Source organism: Dicentrarchus labrax, unplaced genomic scaffold (genome assembly GCF_905237075.1).
Source record: "Dicentrarchus labrax unplaced genomic scaffold, dlabrax2021, whole genome shotgun sequence".
NCBI classification, from domain to species: domain Eukaryota; kingdom Metazoa; phylum Chordata; class Actinopteri; family Moronidae; genus Dicentrarchus; species Dicentrarchus labrax.
This window is the reverse complement of record NW_026136714.1, coordinates 10,449,432-10,472,548: the sequence shown is the minus strand read 5'-3', so window position 1 is coordinate 10,472,548 and position 23,117 is coordinate 10,449,432. Positions and strand designations below refer to the sequence as shown.

The window sequence follows — 23,117 nt, the reverse complement described above, 5'->3', positions numbered from 1 at the left end:
TATGAGTCACTACATTCCTGAGCTAGAGGTTGTTGATTGCTTTTTATTTGACCAGGGACCTGAATGTGTGCGCAGACTGGATGACTAACAGTGCAATATTATGGCTTTTAGCCTGGGAATTAATGCAGCATTGAGTTCAGTGACTCAGAGCATCATAGTTCATACGTAGATGTTGCTGGCTCACAGGAGAGTCTGTGTTGTAACTTCCCTGAATTCAACATTAACTTGTTTTTCTCGATATACTGATGAATATTTGTCACAGTGGTTTTTAGCTGATTGAAATCAGTCGTGCACTGGATGTGTTTGCCAGGAAAGACAGTTCTTTTTCTTCTTCCTTTAATCAGACTTTTTTTCATCCCAGATTTCATTTTACCAGAATAAAACCGTTCAGTACATGTACGGTCGACCAGTCAAATGTGGATTCATTATTAGTTACCAAATCAAATTACTGATGCTTTACAGATTATAAATATATATAGATATAAAAACAAAGTTTGGGTTGCCAGGTTGTGGCTGGTGTTTAACCTCCTTCAGTATGACTGCATTGTTATGAAATAAAAGGGATCAACAACAATCAAAGGGGGTTTTCACAACATAGCAGCACAAAAGTTTTTCTTTTTAATGGTTTTTAACTAACATATACAGAATCACTAAATTATTTACAATAATAAAGCCATTATTTACAACTTATAAAGTTGGTGTCAGTGTTTTTATAATCATTATCACACAAATCCTCTGGAGCAGGGGGCCTTGTTACCCTGTTGAAACCCAACAACATATTTCAAGTAACTGAAGGTGAAAGATCTAACTAAGACAGCATGTGAGAACTAATCAGAAGACAGTCAGCCAACCCAGATTTCCCACACATGTCTGATATCACATTTCAAACTGAGATTGGAGCCGTAGGTTTTTATACAGTATCCATGCTGTAATAATCCACCATATAATCATCATGTAGAATCACATTACAGCCTGTAATGTACATGACCAAGCCTCTGTTTCATGATATACGATTGGTTGAACATGGGTGGGTGGAGTTACAGTCTGTCTCATTTTCTGGTACCTCAGCATTCTGGCTTTAAGGTCACGGGTCATTTCCTTCTTCCTGAGCTTTCTTTGTGGCTTCTTGTCCTTTAAACCTATATTTGTAATAGGAGCTTCTATCTGTTAGTACACAGACATATAAACAAACACACGCACACACACACACACACACACACACACACACACACACACACACACACACACACACACACACAAAGTGAATGTATATCCATGTCACATACTGTAAGAAGACAATCAATTATTCATGTAGGACAAGAGGAATTTTCTATATTTTTCTTCTTTTGATGTGAAATGAATAGAGACACTGTATCACTTTCAATTCCTGCAACTCTCTCTCTCTCTCTCTCTCTCTCTCTCTCTCTCTCTCTGTCTTTCACACACACTCTTTTTCTGTCTCTGTCACAGATGCTTGTGTTACACAACCTCCCTGACACATTTCCTGATTCATGGAAAGAAGACAAAGATTAGTTTCAAAAGGAACCAGGGACCATAATGAATGCAAACAATGTTGTACTTTGTAATGGCTTACATTAATATAAAATGTCTCCATTTTTTCCCCCCTGCTCTGCCATTGTATCAGTCCTTGCTCGCTGCCAGTAATTTCACACTGTGTGTGCCGAGTTGCTGTAACTCACTTTTACAAGGCAAGATACTTTTTTTTTAGTGGACATCAGCCAAATAAATTGGAGCAGACTGGGTGCAATGTGAAAATGACTAATTGGCAATCGTGTACGTGGCATAATGTGTAAGTTTTTCATTTGTCAGTTTATTAAAATGTCACTTCTCTCTCTCTCTCTCTCTCTCTCTCTCTCTCTCTCTCTCTCTCTCTCTCTCTCTCTCTCTCGTGTGTGTGTGTGTGTGTGTGTGCAGACACTTAAAGAGGCCAGTGAAAATGCCAGGAAGGATTTCCACCGTGAGGCTGAGCTGCTGACCAACCTTCAACATGAGCACATTGTCACTTTCTATGGAGTCTGCGTGGAGAGTGACCCTCTCATCATGGTGTTTGAGTACATGAAACATGGAGACCTCAACAAGTTCCTCAGGTATGGTTCTTTTCTTTGCTACGTAGAAATCTGATGAAAAAATGTCTCTAAAAGCAGAGGGATCAATGGACAAAGCGGTTTGCACAGTAGCAGCCTCCTCTGCTCTGTTGATACAAGGCTGATAGGTAGCAACACTGCACAGGAAACAACATGACTCCAACAAACAATAACCAAACACCTGTTCCCTCACAGGGCTCACGGTCCAGATGCAGTTCTGATGGCAGAGGGCCAGACCACCAGACCTGTGGAGCTGACCCAATCTCAGATGCTGCACATCGCTCAGCAGATAGCATCTGGCATGGTTTACCTGGCATCACAGCACTTTGTGCACCGCGACCTGGCCACCAGGTTTGTCACTTGCTCTGTTACTACACTCTGTATTTATTTGTGGGGTTTTAATGAGTGTGGCATTATACAGGGAAACGTGTTTAGACCGTTCTACGATTTATGAAATACCCAGTAACTGAAAACACTGCAACACCTGTTAATGTACTGTGTTTCCTTTGGTCGTCCTTCAGAATGGTGATTATTGGTATGTGGTTACACTACGCTCGATAAATGTAGTAATTTGGTCATAGGCAAGCTTGATAAATGTGTAAGTATACAGTGTATATATGGCAAATAGCACCTAAAGGAGGCAAAACACCCATTTGAGTAGCCAGTAGAGAAAACATGAGTAGACAGTCAGCAGATATCTACGATCTGTGATTGAGTGATTTCAACAATGAGTGAATGATTCTGATGTAATGCAACAACAACATAAGAAAAACATATGTAAAACTGGACATATACCGTTCCAGAAATATGAACCATAATAATACATTTTTAAAATGTAACTTTCTTAAATAATTAATTAAGTAAAAGCTTCTCTTTTCTGTAAGTTTATCATATATATATTTTTAGAAATACTTACATTTATTGTATATTTCCAGAATGAGAGAGGCACGCTGTTGCCTTGAAACAATACAATTAAAGCACAGTTTCTTAAATAATAAATGTAATGAGAGAGGGTTTAACACCACACACTGTAACTCAAGCTATGTAAAACATCTTTATTTAAACTCACAACAACATCTTCCTGTTATTGTTCTTTACTTTGTTGTTTTTTGTTGTTTAACAGGAACTGCCTGGTGGGTGAGAACCTGCTGGTAAAGATTGGAGACTTTGGCATGTCAAGAGATGTCTACAGCACTGACTACTACAGGGTAGGTGTATGTGTCGATATCTTTTCTGGCCCTTCTTTTAGCCTCCCTTCTCCCTGCTGCATGGGTCCCTCTCTGCTCCTCCCCTGCATGGGCATGACTGACGGACTCTGGCAGAGTTACAGTCAGAAGCTTGCTGTGGAAGGTCAACTTAACTGAGTGAAGTACTGTTAAATTAAACATACATGTAGGCTAGCTGTGTGTGGCTCACTGTGGTGCCATGCTGTATATAATTAAATCAACTCAAGGGGAGGGATGATAAGTAGCATGCTTTGTTAGGTCGTATCGGGTGCTGCGTGCAAAATAAGAGCTGTTTGTTTGGATAATTACTGCAGCATTTTCTCCCACAGAAAGACAATATACACCAGTTGTTATAAAGGTTTTTTCTATATATATATATAATTTATTCGCAATAATTTTATTAAGCAGGTTCATCGTAGAGTCCGCTGCTCACCAGGGATCTGCCAATCAAATAGCTGCATGACAGGCACCCATACATTTGAATACGCTCCACCGACGAAAACTATTATTTAAAGTTACGAGAATAAAATTAGAAACTCTAAAAAGAAGCCGTATTGATGATAAGTGATGGTTTTTGAATGGCAGGGTAATGACATTCAAGGTTTTTGAAACATTATGCATATATAAAATATTACATATATATCTTTAAACAAAGCTTGTTATATTAGCACACCATTTTAAACAAACTCTAATACATAACATAAGGAAGGGTTATATTTTCATTGACTTATTTTCCAATTAAATATTAAATATGAACCAGTTTCGAGACACAAGTTGAATCTACAGTTTCTTTGTAAAATCTGTAAAAATCTGTTGCTTGAAAATGCTTAATTTGTGACAGTGAAATACACATCCAAAGTCTATACAACCTCTTTTAAAAAATAATTTAAAAAATAATTTAAAAAAAAGGTTTTACCATGAAACACAGCACATAGTCTAATTAGTCCTAAAATAGTCTCAACATATTAATTGTGGTACTTGTGTCGATCAAACTCTATCCCAGAGTATTATAAGATAATATTTTGATCCTGATATAATCCGTATGTACATAATACAGATGGAAGAGGCTCACCAAACATGTATACAGTCCTCCGTACAACAGATATAGTCACACTGCAGGAAGTGCAGCTCTATGGGCTGTAACACACACCTACTGCCCCATTTCAGGGTGGTGTGCAAAGTACTGCTCTTTAAAAAGAAAAAGGAGAGGAAATTAGGAAAAAAGATATGCTAGTTCACATTTTATGTGTGTTTATGAGTGTGTTTGTGTATGTGTGTGTGTTGCAGGGACATTTAGCAGCTTTACTATGAGTGTCAAGATAACTCAGGGTTACAACAGACAGCTGAGACTGTGTATGTGTGTTTTTTTTTGTCCCCTTGTGTACATCAATCTGTCACCTTTCCAAAAGGCCAAAATCGAATAAATCATATTGATTGATTGATAGTGACTGTCCATTTTTCCTGCTCTTTCTCCCGTCCACTGTGACAAACTGACATGAGTGACGGTGACAGAGAACTCAGAGGAGGGAGAAAGAGGGAAGGAGCAACCGGGAAATGACAAGAAAAGTCTCTATATTGGACAAATAATTACCTTAACAGTAACATTTGGAAAGACAACAATGATCTGTAGGCAATTTGATGTATAGTTCAGTAATTGATTGATGCATTTTATTTGTTATGTAAAAGTGTGTCTTTATATTAGTCTGGAAAACAAAAATTAATTTAAAAAAATTATATGAATTAACAGGCAATACATGACAGCAGCAACATTAGAACATTCCAATTTTATTCCCTTTCTTATAATTAGAAAGAGACTTTAACAATAGTAAATATTCCCTTTTGCTTCTTTTTTATTGTTTTGCTTAGTTTCCTCCGATATAGAAAACATTTCATGACCCCAGAGCGAAGCCACAATGTTAAAAAGGTCAAAAAATACAAGATCCACATGGCAACAATCAATCTGTATTCTGAAATTAACTTTTCATTGGTCTTTTTCTGAACACTGTTGAGATTAAATTTGGAATAACTAGTTGTATAAGGCATCAAATTAAAGACAAAAAAAAAGAAAAAGATGAGGGTCTCTTCTCTGTGGCTTTCTTTTGTACTATCTCTGTGTGACGACACACAGCAATCTCCCCCCTCGTCCTCCTCCTCCTCTTCCTCCTCCTTCTTCCTTTCACCCCTCCTCAATAAAGCTAAGCGCTGGGCTGTAGTCATGGCAACGGGCAAAGGCAGTGGCAGCGAGCCTCAGAGTTGTATCCAACGTTTCTCAGGAAGAAAAGTAATCAGAGAACTTCTGTTTAGTATGCTGAGGCAGTACTAGGAAAAGAGAGGGGGAGACGGAGAGAGGGGAAGTGTGGGAGACAGAGGCAGGAGGGTGGCCAAGCGATGAAAGGAGAGAAAGAGCTGGAAAAGAGAGAGATGGAGGGAGAAAAAGGGTGGGAGGCCAGGGAGGGAGGAAACAAGACACAAATAAATATACAAAAGGAGAAAAGGCAGTAATAGAGCGATAAAGGAACATACACATGCTGAGGTGGGAGAGGAGAGGTCTGCAGACAAGGCAGCCTGTGTACAGTGTACAGTCAACAACAAACACACAGTGCAGCGTTAGACAACCACAGAGCAGGATATCAGAGATAGAGAGAGAAAAACAGAAAGAAATGACAGAAAAAAGGATAGAGAGGTAGACAGACGGCAGAGCAGAAGAGAGGTACAGCATGGTGGGAGGTAAAACACAGTGATCCAGCCATGTTTCAGCATCCAGGAGAGACAGATAGGTGTGTATATATGTGTGTGTGTGTGTGTGTGTGTGTGTGTGTGTGTGTGTGTGTGTGTGTGTGTGTGTGTGTGTGAAGGGTTGGTGGAGGAGAGATGGTTGGTGAGGTGGGGGTGTAGAGACCCAGTCATGCTCTTGCGTCAGAGAGGAGCAAAGATGAGTCATAGAGGAATTGGAGCACCCCCACTGCTTGTGTGTGTGTGTGTGTGTGTGTGTGTGTGTGTGTGTGTGTGTGTGTGTGTGTTGAGAACAGAAGCAGAGGCGTACGACTGACGGGGATGTGGTGACGTCATTGAATCCACTGTTACACAAGGAATCTGACAGGCGCTTCAGAAGATAGACAGGATGCCTTAATTCAAACCTTGAACCTTTCTATGCAGCCATGTGTGTGTGTGTGTGTGTGTGTGTAGGTGGGTGGGGCTGGACTTCAGCTGGAGTTGGGGGGGGTTTGGCGCGCAAATGCACATTTATTTATTTTTTTCCCTAAACTGATTTCATGCCCAAATGTGTAGGATAAAAAGAGAATTAAATGTCTGCTTGGGTTTTGAGGATCGAGCCTGTGTTACGCTGCTGACAAAGAAAAAACAACACTGGCAACAAAGCAGAGCTGAACAATCTCTGCAGAGTAATTTGGCTGGTGTGGGTATTTTATTTTTTTTTTACAACCCGTCTCTAGGTCCTGACCAACACAGACAAACAGCATCTTAATGGAGTACCTGGAGAGGCCAGAGTGGAGCGGTTATCTGTGCAGGAGAGAGAGAGTGTGTGTGCATGTGAACAGACAAAACGCCGCTGTCTGTATGAAAACAGACACATCAACATAGAGATAATACTGTCCACACATATAAAAGTCTACTATAGGGAGAATAAATTCTTAAAGCTAAAATTTAATTAAGATTTTTATCATACCTTTATTATTATTAGTAGTAGTATTATGTAAACACAAACCCACATATTAAAATGATATAAAGACACACATAAACCCACCATACCATGCATTTCACCTTCATGCAGTAATAGTGGGAAGAAAAATAAGCAAACAAACTATATCAAATCACATGAATTCATCACGTTTTCATACATTTCACATGTGCTTTTATTAACAAAACTCTCATATCAAGGTATGGTCTCACAAGCCGATATAAAACGGAGATAGAAACGGCTCATTCTAAGATAACAACAACACAACAATTCATATATTCAGGTGATTATACGGTAATGAAAACATACTTATATTGAATTTCTGCCAGTAGAATAGTAGTAGTAGTAAGTAGTAGTTGTCAAAACCTTCTAGTATCAAAGAAAAGGCTGCTCTGCACTAAAAACCTGTCGCTCAGGTGCCGTCCAACCATGTAACTGTGACAGTAAGCTGTATTTTTTCACCAGTGTGTCAGTATTTATCCATAGTATCCAAAACAGTGCCATTATGAAACAGGAAAACATAACATTACCCACTATCACTTGCATTGAACATACCATGAATAAAAAAAGCAACACCATTAGATACAGTGGCATCTATCATACAGTGGTATTCTGACACCAGATCGTTGTTAAAAACAAACGAGGAAGATCAGGGAGTTGAGTGCTTAAATGAATGAAATTAATGGATTAGATAGGGTGTAATGCAGTCCTGGGTCAGGGTTAAACTCTAACTGCTGCAGAATTGTGTCAGTGGTGGTTGCTCCTAGCAACAGAACCCCCAACTGAAACCAACTGCTGCCGGCAGGTACACATTGTAGACCTTTGTGATTGCAGGAAAACGAAATTAACACATTGCAAATAATAACACAATAATGAAAAAATATATATCTATGATAATTTGGGGAGTAAATGAATGATTCTTGTCAATAGTTGCTTGGTCACAGATCTGACACAAGGCTGAATGTAACAATTGCACTTAAACTGCAACTGCTATGGAACTGTGCCAGTAGTGGTTGCTACTAGCAACAGAATGTTCAACTGGAAATACCTGCTGCCGCCAGGCTACTCATCTAGGACATGAAGTCATTCTTCAACACAATGTGAAATCTTCAATAATTGATCATATATACCTCTTTTCTTTGATAATATACATGTATTACCTACTACTACTTGAAATACCAGCTTAATATTTTATACGACGTTTATTAGTGCGTCCATGAGAAATACAGCAGCTACTGTAAGAATTGTGCTTTCAAAATCTTTCATGACACATAAACGGCAACATCACTAAAATAAACAACAGCATGTTGTGTAAACCTATATATCAACCGTTTTTACTGTATCTGAGCCGACCAGCTCACACACACACACACACACACACACACACACACATCGGCATTCTTGGAAAGAGTTTTTGTTTCCATAGAAACACAGAGGGCAATTAAGGTAGGGTTCCTGTGTAACAAAGAAAAGGCGGAGTTAGTCACATAAGCCCCTCCTTCACCCCATCCCATAATGCTTACTTTTTCAACCGATCCAGTTGCCACGGATACCACAGCCTCTAGGAGGTCACGATAGAGATCCCACTGCCCTCCTCTGCTTTATGTTTCCTCTCCTCTCTCTTTTTTGGGGGGGCTTTCCTGGAACAGCAGTGGTCTAGATCAAAATGATGCATATTTATGAGACAGAGGGGGAGGGAGACAGACAGGCGGTGAGGGAAGGTGAGAACGAGTGAGACAGACCGAAGGACAGAGAGAGAGAGAGAGAGAGAGAGAGAGAGAGAGAGAGGGGGGGGGAACAGCGAAGGAGACAAAGACTGACGACGGAGCTACTGACAGCAAAGAGAAAACAGAGAAAGAGCTGATGACAGAGAGAGATGCAACGTCTAATACTTCAGTGAGAATCTTTGAAAGTGTTCGCTCTGTAAACGTGACTTTCTTAATATTTGATGGCCCCAACCCGCCCAATGACAAGAAGATTAAATCTGAGGCTATCCCTTCCTGCTCCTTCATTTGTGTTCATTCCTCTGTTTACTCTTTCAATTCAGCCTCGTTAGAAAAGACTTGCCTGCCCTCCTCTTCCTCCTCCTCCTCCTCCTCCTCCTCCTCCTCCTCCTCACTCACTCTCTCTCTCAAAGCACAGCCCTCACATTCATTAATGAATAAATACTGTCAGAAAATATAGAATAGAATAAACAATGTCCATAATCACTATCGCTATTATTAATTTAATATTAATCGCTATTTATCTAAACCGTACTGCGCCGTCCGCCTTTTCATCTCAACGAGTGTCAAATTTAAGCACCATATAGCGCCCTCGTTATTACTACTATTACTAAAAGTAGAGTCAGTAAAATGTCAGTAAAAATGTGTCAATCTGTTGCTAGGGAACATTTGTGTTGTCAACAGGAAGTTTCTGTAGCATCATCAGCTAAGTTAAGGTTATAATAAGTGTAAAATACCTGATTGTTCTAACCTAGCTGACGTCCCCAGTTATTACTAACTAAGTAGTATTTTGTGTGTCTGGTCCAATACATCAACCATATACCATTATCTTGTTCTACTCTTCAGTCTAAACTGGTCAAACCATATTAGCACGCTAAGCTGACATTAACTTTGTCCGTTAGTTCAGTTATCTACGCAGCAGCTTACACCTGCCAGTTTGTGGGTGTAAAAGTATCCATTAAAGTGTCCATAAGAACTAGTTTCTCTCCACATAGTAAACAATCATACAACTAACCAACCAACCAACTCCAAGTCACTGGAAGGAACTATCTATTATATGGACATTATTTTTGCCTTTTTTGAACAGAGCATTATAATTCTGATATCCAAAGATAGAGGAAAATGTGCATGTTGTAATAAAAATATATTTCCCCCCCCATTGTATTCTGTATTATCATTCCCACTCTTACAATACAGTACTTCATTATTTCCGTGCCAATAAAGCATGTTCTAATTTGACAGCGAGAGAGCGAAAAAATGCAAATAAGAAACAGACAAACCAGCAGCAAGACGCCGCACTACGGGGAGAAAAAGCGAAAGGGTCTGGTTATGAAGAGCAAGAGCTGCAGAGATGGAGGCAGATATGTTTCCCCAGGCGTACCAGTGAACCTGATGGCTATCTATGTGACCGTGCACATTTTATTACTCCATTAAATAACCCACTGACTAACAAAGAAACAGGCCAAGTGTGGGTACCAAGCCATTAATAACAGGCATAAACCTCAGAAAATGGATTGTGCTATCTGTGTGGAGCAATGGAGCGCAGATCAGTTGGTAGATTCATGTTTGTTGGAGAAGTAAGTGGAGAAGAGGGGGGTGGCGCTATAAGGCGAGAACAACATCCGTACACAAGGGTTGGGTTTCATTCACTTTGGGTTAAAAAAGTCAAGCACTGGCATATCTAACATGTTTAAGAAAGCTTAACGTAGTGTTTATCCAAATATAATACTGTAATTGTATATTAATGTGTGCTTGATGACTGAGAGGTTCGCTCACCTTTTGTCACCGGTGAAGCATGGGAGGTTTGTCATGCTCCAACCCGGTAGATTAGCCTGGTCTAAGTGTACAGTCACAGTCTGTGAGCGTCTCAGCAGAAGTGAAGTGTCAGTGTTCATGAACAGTAGAAACTGTGAATGAAAACAACAATCAAACAGGCTCCAAAGGCTCAGTTCAGATTAGAGCTTAATGAAATGACCAAATGTCTCTCAGAGTGCCTGTGAGTTCCTGTGTGAGTTTTCTGCTTTCTGAGGACTTACTACCGTTTGATTCAATCTGCTACAATTTGAGGTCTAATCAAATAATTTTTTTTCATTAATTAAATCTCCCTCACATGGGACCGGAGCAGTGCACATACTGCAATACTTTATATTCTATCAGATATTTATTTATAATGCACGGCTGCTAACATTTAGCTGACTCACACAAACTGGCTCACACATTTTTATAGCATATGTTTGACTGTACTTTTATTTATTTATTTTGATCAGTTGGCTGATCACAATCAATTTATTGTTTATATTTATCCTCAAAGTATGACCAGTGGCCAATTACTTAGTACAAGCTCAAAAGCATTTACATACTGTCTCCCCTCTTTGTTTGAGGAAATGTAAAACAATGCCAACCTTCAGTTCACTCTTCAGAGAGACTTCATTTCTGAATGAACAAATATATTTAATTGATCAATTCAGTTTTATTTGTAGAGCGCCAATTCATAACAGAAGTTATCTCAGTACACTTTTCAAATAGAGCAGGTCTAGACCGTACTCCTTATAAAATTATTTACAGAGACCCAAAAGTACCACCATGAGCAAGCACTTGGCGACAGTGGCAAAGAAAAACTTCCTTTTAAGAGGCAGAAAGAGGGGTTACAGAGAGCGAGAGATGGAGGGAGAGAGAGGGTGTATGGGGTAAAGGGAGAAGGATAGAGACAGAGACAAATGTGCACAACAAATATGTGTCATATGTGCACAATGAAGATGAGAAATGTGAACAGTCTTTGGCTATTTGACCCCATTGCGAAGGTATCGTATTTAAAGGGGTTGGCAAAGCTTTGATTAGTAAAGGAAAGCCCCTGATGGAGCCTAGACACTGCTGGTGGTGGTGATGAAGGAATGGACTTCTGATGAGCTCAACCTGGGCATTGGTTATGATGAACTGGAGGTGAAAGCGGTGGAGGAGGGTCGCAAAGATTTTAAATGACAGCTGAAAGCAGCAGAGAGGAGAACAGATTCAAAGTTTAATGGCAGCAACATGATTGGCTGGAGGTGATTGTGGCTGAGTCTGATTGGATTAACTGAAAGAGTAAACGCCCATAGATGATTAGAAAGGAGAGTGACATAATTGTGAATGAATCAGGCTAAATGGGAATGTTTTCCTGCTTGAACTTTCAGTAAAATTATACACTGATCCGGAGTGATCTGTGCATCAGTCACGAAGATTGTGCAATCTGCCGTACCATACCATCAAACCTCGCTCACTTCAATGATTCAGGCAGCAGTTTTGAGGAGTGAAATATTTGCTGCATGATGTCTCATAATGAAATAGAAAATAATAAAAGATAAAAGAACATAGGTCTGTGAGAAGATTTGATCACACTGAAGATGCTCTGTAAATTTGTCTTACATTCTCTATACACTATACTAACTTTATACTCTCTTCTTCTTCTATGTGTGTGTGTGTGTGTGTGTGTGTGTGTGTGTGTGTGTGTGTGTGTGTGTGTGTGTGTGTGTGTGTTTTATTCAAAGGTCGGAGGTCACACCATGCTGCCAATCCGTTGGATGCCCCCTGAAAGCATCATGTACAGAAAGTTCACCACAGAGAGTGATGTTTGGAGTTTAGGAGTTGTTCTCTGGGAGATCTTCACCTATGGAAAACAACCTTGGTACCAGCTCTCCAACAACGAGGTACAGTGTCAAGTCAAAGTCAAAGTCAGCTTTAATGTCAATTTCTTCACATGCACCAGACATACAAAGGAATCGAGAGGACATTTGTCACTCTCCCACGGTGAAACAGATAAAGTGCACAGGCACAACAGATAAGAAAAGACATTTCCTAATACTAAAAGTAAACATTCAATTTCACAACAGATAACACATTTACTAATGCTAAAAAGATAGACAATAAAATATGAAATATACAATATAGGAGTCTACTATGTATATGTAGGAGTAGCAGCATAGGTTTCTGTATAAGTTAGGTTATGGTAGTGCAAAAAGATTCAGCTTTCTGACAGCCTGGAGGATGTGGCTGATCTATACATTTCATTCCACTTATAAACACACCAGCATACACAAAATCAAACATAAGAGATGTCGTGAACAGGCATCCAACTTGTGAAGGTAATTGATTCATCACAATGTGTAAGCTGAACAAAAAGAATTGAAGACAAAAGGACAAAGCAACTTTATGTAAATGTTACCATGGAGCTTAATAAGTGATGGCAAACAAGATGTTGCAGTCTCGAGATATGAGAAATCAGTCCCTTCAGTTAGAAATAAAACTAAATATTTGATCCGTTATGTTTCTCATAGGTATACATTGTCTGAATCCTTTGGCCTGAGTCATCTCATTATATAAAGCTAATGCAAATCGTTTAGAAACTCATTTTATCGTGTCTTGAATTAATTGTGATGTACAACGCAGAGCTGGGGAGCTTGGAGCAAGCAGATGTGTCTTGTGTTTCGAGTGGAAAAGAACTACTGTTTTCCTATATGTTTTGTCATGGATCACACTTTTTTATTGGTTCAGTTCATTTTTTACACCCAGCATACAGTGACACAGCCACTAAAATGAGGACTTCCACTCATAATTAACATACCTCATTTTATGTTTTCATTTTCATTTCTTTTCATTTTGAATGAGAATTATTGCTATTTTTATGCTTTTATACTGCAACTTTATTGATATTTTATATGTACACTCTTTATACTCTTTACTAGGGCTGCAACCAACTATTACTTTCATTATCAATTGCTCTTAAAACTATTCCGATTTGACTAATTGATGAATTATGGTGAAAAATAAATAAATAAATAGACCAGACTTAAACCAAAGATATTCAAGTTACAAAGATAAATGACTTACTTGATAAATGACTTAAACAATTAATCATTTATCTAGACAGTTTCCATTGAAAAACAATCCTTAGCCTGTTAAACCCACAGAATTTTATTTTACATTCCAGTGGAAACCTGAAAGTTGCCAAATATGGAATAATATGTGTTTTGAGTGTCATTTTTAAAGATTTCCCTTGGTGTAAACATACATCAGATAGCTTCAGTGAGATGGAACAAGCTGATAGAGAATATATGTGATTCTGTCTGACATTGAAGATTGAATGAGATGATTTTAAAAAAAAACAAAAGGGATTAATTTTATTTCAGCCGACTGACTTAATATTTCACAAAAAATCATTGATTATTTATAACTCAAATAATGTTCAGATCCATCAGAAAATCCCTACATTTCATCCACTGTATTAAATGTCTTTTGAGCATTTAAGCGAGGATAAAAAGAAAATGTTCTGTATCAGCAAAATACAACCAAGTAAACAAATAAATAAATAAGTAAACAATTGTCTGATTCTTCTGAATAATTAATAACTCTTACAAATCTCCCCTTTACTACAACTCTGGGTCTTGACCCAGATTCCGGAAAAGAAAACTGTATCGCAGCCCTTCAACCCTTCACCTCAACCTCAACAACCTGATGACCTCCACTCTGGTTACAGCTTTCTAACCATGTCAGCAGCCCCCTTTTCTCCTGACTCACTCTGGTTACATCCAGAATTAACCTTTCCCCCCTTACGCGGTCTTTATTTCCCATTTACATCTATTAAATCTCTCTCCATTCGCAGTTCACTCACCTTCTGACCCAAATCTGATGCTCAGATATCTCTTACACAGGAGATAGCGTTTTGTTCCAAAATGAAATATTCATTATTTATCCGCTCTCACAAACTGATAACAATCACAGAATGAGGGGGAGTAAGTAGGTAACGGCTTGATTAGCAAAATTATGACATTCTTACAAACTATGTTCTTAATAATTCAGGGATATTGAATGATAATCATCAGGTATTATTACATCTTTTGAAATGGATATTTGGCAATTTGGACGCCACAAATGTTTTTTTGGAGCTTAATAGAAGCCATTAATTGATATGCATTCCACGTACACAGCAAGGTGTATTTAATGGTTGAGGAAATTAGAAAAAGCCTAATTATATCACAGTATAGATATAGTCCAAACCGCTGCAAGAGAATGAAATCTGAGGAGCTCTTTTCTGAATATAGTAGTTTGGGTTTCTAAAAGTCTCCTCTCCTTGATCCACAAATCCTAAATCCTTAGGTAGATTTAAAGCTAAAATCTGTATTTTTTTTTAATTAATATTAAAATATAAGTCTTGAAGACTGCCAGAACACTACATTTCCTCGCTGCTATTGATAAATTGGACTGGATTTGTCTTCTCCACTATCATCTAACTATATCATGCCAGTAAATAATTTATTCACTGTGACATTTTCACTGCAGTGAGGTGGGACAACTTCACCAAGCAGATGCTCCATCATCTTCACTGGAGTTTGAACATTTCAGCTTGAATTCTTGTTTGTTTTGTTACAGAGAGAGCCAAGACTACCGCTGATATTCAACTTGATGTCTGTCTTTCTTCCTCTGCAGGTGATAGAGTGTATAACCCAGGGCAGGGTGCTGCAGCGCCCCAGGACCTGTCCTAAAGAAGTATATGACCTGATGCTGGGCTGCTGGCAGAGAGAGCCACACATGAGACTCAACATCAAAGAAATCCACGGTCTGCTCCTCAACCTGGCCAAGGCCTCACCTGTATACCTGGATATACTGGGCTGAACACACGAGGAGGACGGAGAAGAGTTTTGGATGTGTGTGTGTGTGTGTGTGTGTGGGTGGGTGGAGATGGTTACTGTATCTAAGTGTGCATTTGAGGTTGCATGCATGTGTGTGTTTGTGTGTGTGTGTGTGTGTGTGTGTGGGTGGATATGGTGACAACTGTACAGGATGTGAAGCTATTATCAAACTCTTAAAGGCAATCAAAAAATTCCTCAACCCATCCCCAATCGCCTCTTTCCTTCCTTCCTTCCTTCCTTCCTTCCTTCCTTCCTGCCAATTTCCTCTCCTTTGTGCATCTCTGCTCCTTCCCTCCTTCTTCCTTACCGGAGAGACATTTACAAAGAGTAATTTAACTTTGGAGGAAAAAAACGCTTCTCACTTCTTTTCAAATGCTTTAAACTGACTGGGGCTAAAATGATGAAACCTGATTAACAGGACTTTAAATTTAGTGACTCTCCCCTCGCTGCCCGTCGGACAACAGGACTCACTTAAACAGTCGGGAAATTTCAAGGAGGCGCAGCGCGGGGGGAGGATTTCCGGAAGCTTCAATCCTTTTCGTGTAAATATGAGACTGTATGATGGTGAGATGTTTCAGAGGAAATGGCTCTGTGCGATGTCGAGCCATAAAGACACTGTGTTTCCCCCCTCTCGCCCTGTCCGTTTGTCTGTCCGTCTGTCTTTCTGTCTGAGTGTTAATGTCAGCATTCATCCAACAGGCCTGTGGAAAAGACTACACAGGTCATGATTAACACACTGGTACACATACGGTAGATTGACTGTAACAGAAAATGGAGGAAAAGTAAACACAATCTGGTTTTCTGCCTGTCAGATGGCAAAAGATTATTTCTGGTTGGCTAATTTTGCTGAAACAAAAAAAACAAAAACATAAACAATACAGTGCCTGCTGAAGCTGAACTGAACTGCTGTGGTGAACAAATAATTCAGGAAGACGGCTGAGGTATTCTACTATACTGTAATTGTGAATGCCAAATACTAGAAATGTAAAAAAGCTTGATCTATCTGGCACTTACGTACAATATCTCATCATGCAACAGACTGATATACACTATTATAAGGATATATGCACTCATATCTGCATACTGCATTTTACCACTGCTTTCTGTTACATATTTACTTTGCTTAGGCCTGGACTGCACTTATATACAGCAACATCGTAATATGATGACTACAAAGTGACAGATGCTTCACTCGTGATGTCAAGCGCTCGTGTCGGAGGTCAATTGATTAATTTGTCCGCAGCTGTCCGACAATCGAGAGGTCTTGGTGTTGAGGGGGGAGGGAGGGCGTAAAGGTTGCTAAGGGAGGCTGGGCTTTGAGTGGTCAAATCACGGTCAGATGTGTGGGCGGTGGCGCTGTAGAAGGTGTGGTTCATTTGGTCAACCCATATTAAATCATCGAGGCTCTCAGCACTCAGACATCCTTGAAAACCACATCTGTGCTAGAGGGGACGACAACACACATACACACACACATACTGTATACCTTATCCCGTCATCCCACAATCTCTACACACACACACAGACACACAGACACGCACACACTGAAAGACACTCAAAACGGGCCGAAGGAAATTGAATTGTGCATGTTTTATTATTTGAGCGGTGCAGTGCTTTAGCCAGGCCCCGTCCACTGTAATGGTGTAATGTATATTTCATTACAGCCTAATGGGCTCCATTAGCACAGTCTCCTCACAGACATTCAAGACTTATTGTTTTATGGCTGAGAAGGAAAGATGGAGGGATGGAGAGGTGAAGGAGAAGAAAACAGAGAGAGGGGCCTGCAATGAGGAGCAGTGGAGAGGAGAAATAAGAGAAGAGGTAATAATGCATATTGGGAAGAAATGGAGAGGGAAGGGAGAGAGTTCAGAATGGAAGCAATGGGGTAGAAAGGAGGAGATGATGGGAGTGAAAAGGTACGAATGGGTCATGTAGAGACAGATGAAGGAGAAAGAGAAGATAGCGGAGTGAAAAAAAGGGGGGGAAAGAGAGGAGGTGTGAATGTCCTCAGGGAGCAAGTGAGAGCGAGCATCCATCATTACTGCGGCCTGCAGATGTTGTATAAGCCACAACTCCAAACTTCATGCTCCCATCACATTCCTACAGCTGGCCTCAACCACACACCCCACATTCATTTTACTGGCAATCCACCGACAGCTTACACTGAGAATAAACTCAATAATGTACCACACATCCACATTATTGAGAACCACTTCACTCACTTACAGTACAGCTCACATATCTGCTCAAAAGGCTTACAGACACACTGTATATACATCAGCTCACATGCATGCAAGGAAACACATTTAATGTTTATTTTGGCATTTACTGGAGCAGATTTTACTCTTTACAGACATATTAAAAAGTCATAATCACTGCAGTTTCACTAACTCATTTTAATTAGATGTAAAACATCAATCTGGAAATATAAGTCTTATTTGTTTATTAACAACAGCACTTGATGGTATTGATGTTTGTGAACTTGAAAATGTTGATTTTATTGATTTATAGTATTATTATTTATAAATTAAGAAGCATTTTGTACATTTCTTTCTATATCTAAGGTTGCCTTTTGCAACAACAAACTGAAATTGATGACTCTGGTTTAATTGATTATGTTTTAGCAAATGTGTAAAGATAGTCTTAAGCGTTTATGTATTTTTATGTCAGGCTCCCTCTTAACAGCTACCTAGCCTGTACTCATGTACAGTGTACTCTACAACAGGGATGGATATTTCACCAGTCTGCCACATTTGTAGATTTAGTTTGACATATTGCAAAATTATTTTCACCTGTCAGAGCATGAATGCAAGGGGTAATGGCTGAAGCACTGACAAGGCAGGCTAACAAGGTCCTCAAAAATCCATCCCTGCTGTATAGACAAGTAGAGTTTGCACTGAGTGAGCACACTCAAAACTTGCCACACAATAACTCTGCGATAATAGGGGGCAGGGTGTGTGAGGGCCTGTGTGTCAGAAAAAATGGTGAGAAACAAACACAGAGCATATGAATGCGTCCGATGTCAAAAGAGCAGAATAGGTCAAAAGCGACATCCCAGCTGGCTGCACTGTGTGTGTACGTACCTGCTGTGTTTCCTTTTCTTTCTTTTTTTTTAATAATTAATTGTGTCAAGTTGGACAGCGGTGATGTTTTGACAGATAGAAAGAGGCTGTGGTGTGTAATGATGAAGACTTCAGCACAACGCAGGAGTGTTCTGTGAAACTTTAACTCTGGCTGAAGATCGTCTGTCGTTGCATCGACGCCTCAGATCAAAGATATTAGTCAAACAAAGGAGAAAAGAGGAGGAAAAACAACTGCTGTATGAATGGACACCTCAGAAAAGGAGGGACTGACAATCACAGACTTCTCTCTTTCTCTCTCTTCTTCAAGTGACCTACTGTAAAATAGACTATTCAACCAACTTTCCTCTTCTATGCTGCCTATACTGTACGTGATAGTCTTAAACTTTGGTCTCTAAAAGTGCTACTTTTTCTTTTTTTTTGTAAAATGAAATAACAGCGAGAGGAATGAACAAAAATACATATGTACAAATGTGAATAAGCTGCTGAAAGAAATAAGCGTCACAAACTGCTGTGTCCGAGACTGTGTCAGTGTCTAGATTGTACTATTTTCTTCTTTTGTCTTAGAAGTGGAGGGCAGAGAAATTGGTAGCTACATTGGACTCACAAATACACAAAATGACATACAGCATCCGCCGGGATGCAGAGCAGTGTTTGCTCATTCTCCCGGTGGTGTGTGTCTGTGTGTGTGTGTGTGTGTGTGTGTGTGTGTGTGTGTGTGTGTGTGTGTGTGTGTGTGGGAGAAGGCTGATTGATGCCGGAGTGAGTCAGGAGGGATTCAGACTCTAGCCAAATCCTAGTTCAAATGCAATGAGATTCAACAGAGGAATCAGGAATTGATTTGTTGTCGCTGTTCACCAATCCATGATAAATGACTTTACCCAGTCGTGTTGGACTGAGGTTGGTATTATGGCAGCTAAGATTTATGGAATCACTCAATTGCTTTATTTATGTCTCCAAAATCAGCCTTCTTCTTGACACAACTTACTAAAGCCTGGGTTTCACAGAAGTGTACAAGCAATATTAATGGATATTTTCTTTTGCCTATCGCCTCTCTATAATATAAATACCAGGCTGAGTTTGGGCTAAACCATGTGACTCAGTGAGCCGAAGCATATTCCACATACAGATACACATCACGACTTTGAGTGTGTTACGATCCATATCACATTTAATCCCCTCTCTCTCACAACCCCTCACATCTCAGTCTAAGCTAATAGAGCTGAAATATCATAAAGGTCATCTTTAAGATTACCTTTGTGCTTGGATGCTTCTGGAGCCCATACACCCCGAAGAATGTAATACCACAAAAACTGCTTCTCTGAGAAAAAAAAAAGAAAAAATGAAACTGTGATTTGCTATATGCAGTATTTCTGTTTTTCAGTATGAGTTTCTTTGGGTTCTGTGCTGTTTGTCTCTGTGTATAGAGGGTTTCGCAGCTGCCATCGTGGTAGAAAAAAAGAAGGATTTTGGATGTTTTGTGGATGTTTGGATTGTGAAAGGCTTAAAAATAGGAGCAGAGGACAAAACGCTGTACGATTTCTGTATGGAAGAGATGTTAAAATGTTATTTGTATGCCTAAAAATGCTCTTCAGTATGTAAGAAACATCTGTATTGCGAAGCACACAAGGTAATTAAAAGCTGGAAATGCTCTGATTGATGCAGCTAATGTCTGTCTTTGCAAGCAGGTTGTTATCCGGTAAAGCAAAAGTGCTCCACTGGTGCACACACACACACACAGAAACATACACCAGAAGGAACTTGTACAGTCATACAGTTGCGTGGTGAAAACGATCATAGTGAGTCATGATGGTAATGATGATATGATTTCTCTCTGAACGTGGACCAGTCTGTCGTGATACAATGTAATTAATAAAAAGTGTTATGTCACATCAAAGCTCCTGCAAGTGAATGTACTGAAAAGTTAAGTCTGTGTGTGAGTGTGTGTCTGTGTTAGAGAGGGAGAGAGATGCACCCAGCAACAGAGGGGGGAATGAAAAAGAAAGCAAGGGGCTTTATAGGAAAAATAAGAAGTACTCAGGCATGCTCAGAGTGGTGTGTGAGAGAAACAGAAAAATATGCTAAATTGAATTCAGTGATAGAGCTGGAGTGGTGCTACATCCCTCCCATTAATCCCAATATAAATCCAGTGTCTCTTATAGAAAAAAAAAACACTAGCTTGGTTTGCAGATTAGGAGAAAGCTGAGGGCTTTTGCGGCAAATTGTACAAGCAAATTGGACAGGAGAGTACGTCTAAATCCCTGATGCAATTAAGCAACAGCTGAGTTAATATGTTCTTTTACACAGAGCTCTGTCTACAATTTATCTTTTAATAAAAATGTCATTGGAAAGGAAATGAGAAATGCACAAGGCGGCACAAAATTCACCTTGGTGTGAGAGTGTGTGTGTTTGGGTGGGTGGGATTGTGGAGGAAGGAAAAGTACCTAGACTCAGCATACTGTACGTGTGTGTGTGTGTGTGTGTGTGTGTGTGTGTGTGTGTGTGTGTGTGTGTGTGTGTGTTTGTTTGTTTGTATGTGTATGAGTGTTAAGAAAGCGAGTGGTAGTAGTGCTTTCCTTAGTGTACAGTGGAGAATTCCTGTACTCAGCACTTCGACCTCATAAATAACACTTTTAATCAACGGACACACACACATACACACACACACCCACACACACACACACACACACACACACACACACACAAGTTGTAAGGATGAGGGAGGCTCTAAAAGCTGATCTACTGTATGTCCTGGTAAGACAAACACAGACAACACAAGAACTGCTGCCACTCTCTTAAGACTAAAGAGCATCCCGGTGGTTCAGTTGCAGAAATTGTCCATGTGACCAAAATTTTGAGTTATTTTAATCCAGCTAAACGTTTTTGTCACAGCACCTCCCCTTCTTTCTGCCTTAGGACAGTGTTACTACACATTTGATCTCAATTAATACATGCTTAACCTCAATAACTGTGGTCTTCTTGAGGAAAAAGGTACTGTAGGCAAGACCAGAGCACTCTACAAGAGTTAAAGTAATTTCCCTCAACAATTTTAATTAATTAGCTTTAAGTAAGTATTTAAGCTATACTAATTTGCTTCTTGGCAGATTGTTTTGGCAGCCTGTAAATGCAGAGGTTTGGGATTCAGGGGGCCTGACCTGGAGTGTAAATACGGCTAGATCATTAAAGATCCCCTCCAGACATGTTTTCAGACATATAAAAATGTGTCTGATATGACCTTTTCATACCCATGAATATGCAGAAATGTATAATTTCAAAAGTTTTCTGGGCACAAGATGTCTTCTACTTTACTGAAAGTCGATACTCAGTTTTAAAGTTTCCACATCACACATGCAGAGGCAGATCTAGAGATACATATGCAATCGCATATATTTATATTTGACTGGAAAACCCCCCAAAGGAAGCTATTTGAAATCAAAAACATTACATAATTGTAGAATATTAGTAAAGCATTCAATATATTTATCTAAAGGTGGCAGTAGAAAGCAGACATTTAATTTCCAAATCCTGTTGTCCCCATTAAACTTATTATTAAAAAAAAGTTTTAATTATTTGTTAAATTTGACAGCATTTGACTACAAACTAGGGTGGCCAAGCAAGCTTGTGAAAATTGTATATTGGACCAAGATTAGCTTTCAAACCAGTTGTGATGCTTCATACTTCCATGTCTTAAACAGAAACTTTAGGTGATCATAGAGAAAGTTCAGGTAGATTAATTAAAAATAGAAAAAAAGCTTATTTGTAAAACACTTAATAAATTAGGGGTCAACATGTAAATTATAAGAGTAAAATAAAGACAAGTTGTTGGTGTACTCCTTCAAAACCTCCTTATAGAAGAGAAAGAGACCTTGCAAAGGGCTGCTCTGACAGGGATCCCACCTTCAGGATAGTCAGGCATGAGCAAAGAGTAAACATTGATAACAAAATTGAACATATACAAAAAAGACAGAATAAACACAATAACAGTGCTCTGCTGAACGTCATCAACGCCAGCAGAGTCAACATTATCGCCAAACAAGGTCATGACAAGGCGCGACAGCTGGTGCAGAGACATTTATGAAAGGCCAGGAAGGGAGGAAAAGTCACTGACCACAACGGATGCTGATGCTCATGATAAAGTTGACCACAAATAATATTTAGTTGTGATCATGTGAGTTATTTAGTACAGACAGTTAAATGCCGGTAATGGTGTGGTAATCCTTAAGGCCAATAGGTGATAAACAGCAATGACTTGCAACAAAATGGAACCAGTGGCAATCAAGGTATTGACCATGAAATATAAGAAATGATCAGGAGAAAACGCACGGTTTTATGACCTTCCCGTGAAGTGTTTTTGTATTCTTTGAGCAGAAAAGCTTCTACTCCCTGAAAATCTTACCTGAAAAACCTTCAAGATAGAGTTCAAAGCCTAACAAAGCCTCTCAGATGAGTGGTGAAACATCCAAAAAGGTGATATGTCACCTGACCTGAGTGACTGAAACCCTGCAAAGACAATATCTCAGCACCTTTTGACATTTTCGCTCCATGGAAATAATGGCCGCCAAGCCAGGGCTCAGCGTATCTATCAAGTGCACTGTACATCAAAGCCTCAGCAATGCCGTTACT

General features: G+C 39.5%; 1 protein-coding gene across 2 annotated transcripts in view; it reads left to right on the top strand.

Moving 5' to 3' along the window:
- The window catches only part of ntrk2a (neurotrophic tyrosine kinase, receptor, type 2a), an 85,802-nt gene extending 65,411 nt beyond the window's left edge, over window positions 1-20,391 (top strand). The window contains exons 16-20 of one of the 2 annotated variants that reach the window (XM_051421612.1): window positions 1,936-2,108; window positions 2,301-2,456; window positions 3,229-3,319; window positions 12,277-12,435; window positions 15,212-20,391. In XM_051421612.1, coding sequence (XP_051277572.1) covers window positions 1,936-2,108; window positions 2,301-2,456; window positions 3,229-3,319; window positions 12,277-12,435; window positions 15,212-15,397 — 765 coding nt within the window. In that variant the 3' untranslated portion in view covers window positions 15,398-20,391. The remainder of the gene's footprint in view (window positions 1-1,935; window positions 2,109-2,300; window positions 2,457-3,228; window positions 3,320-12,276; window positions 12,436-15,211) is intronic. The other variant, XM_051421613.1, reaches the window with a different exon arrangement.
- Window positions 20,392-23,117: the final 2,726 nt, after the last annotated feature.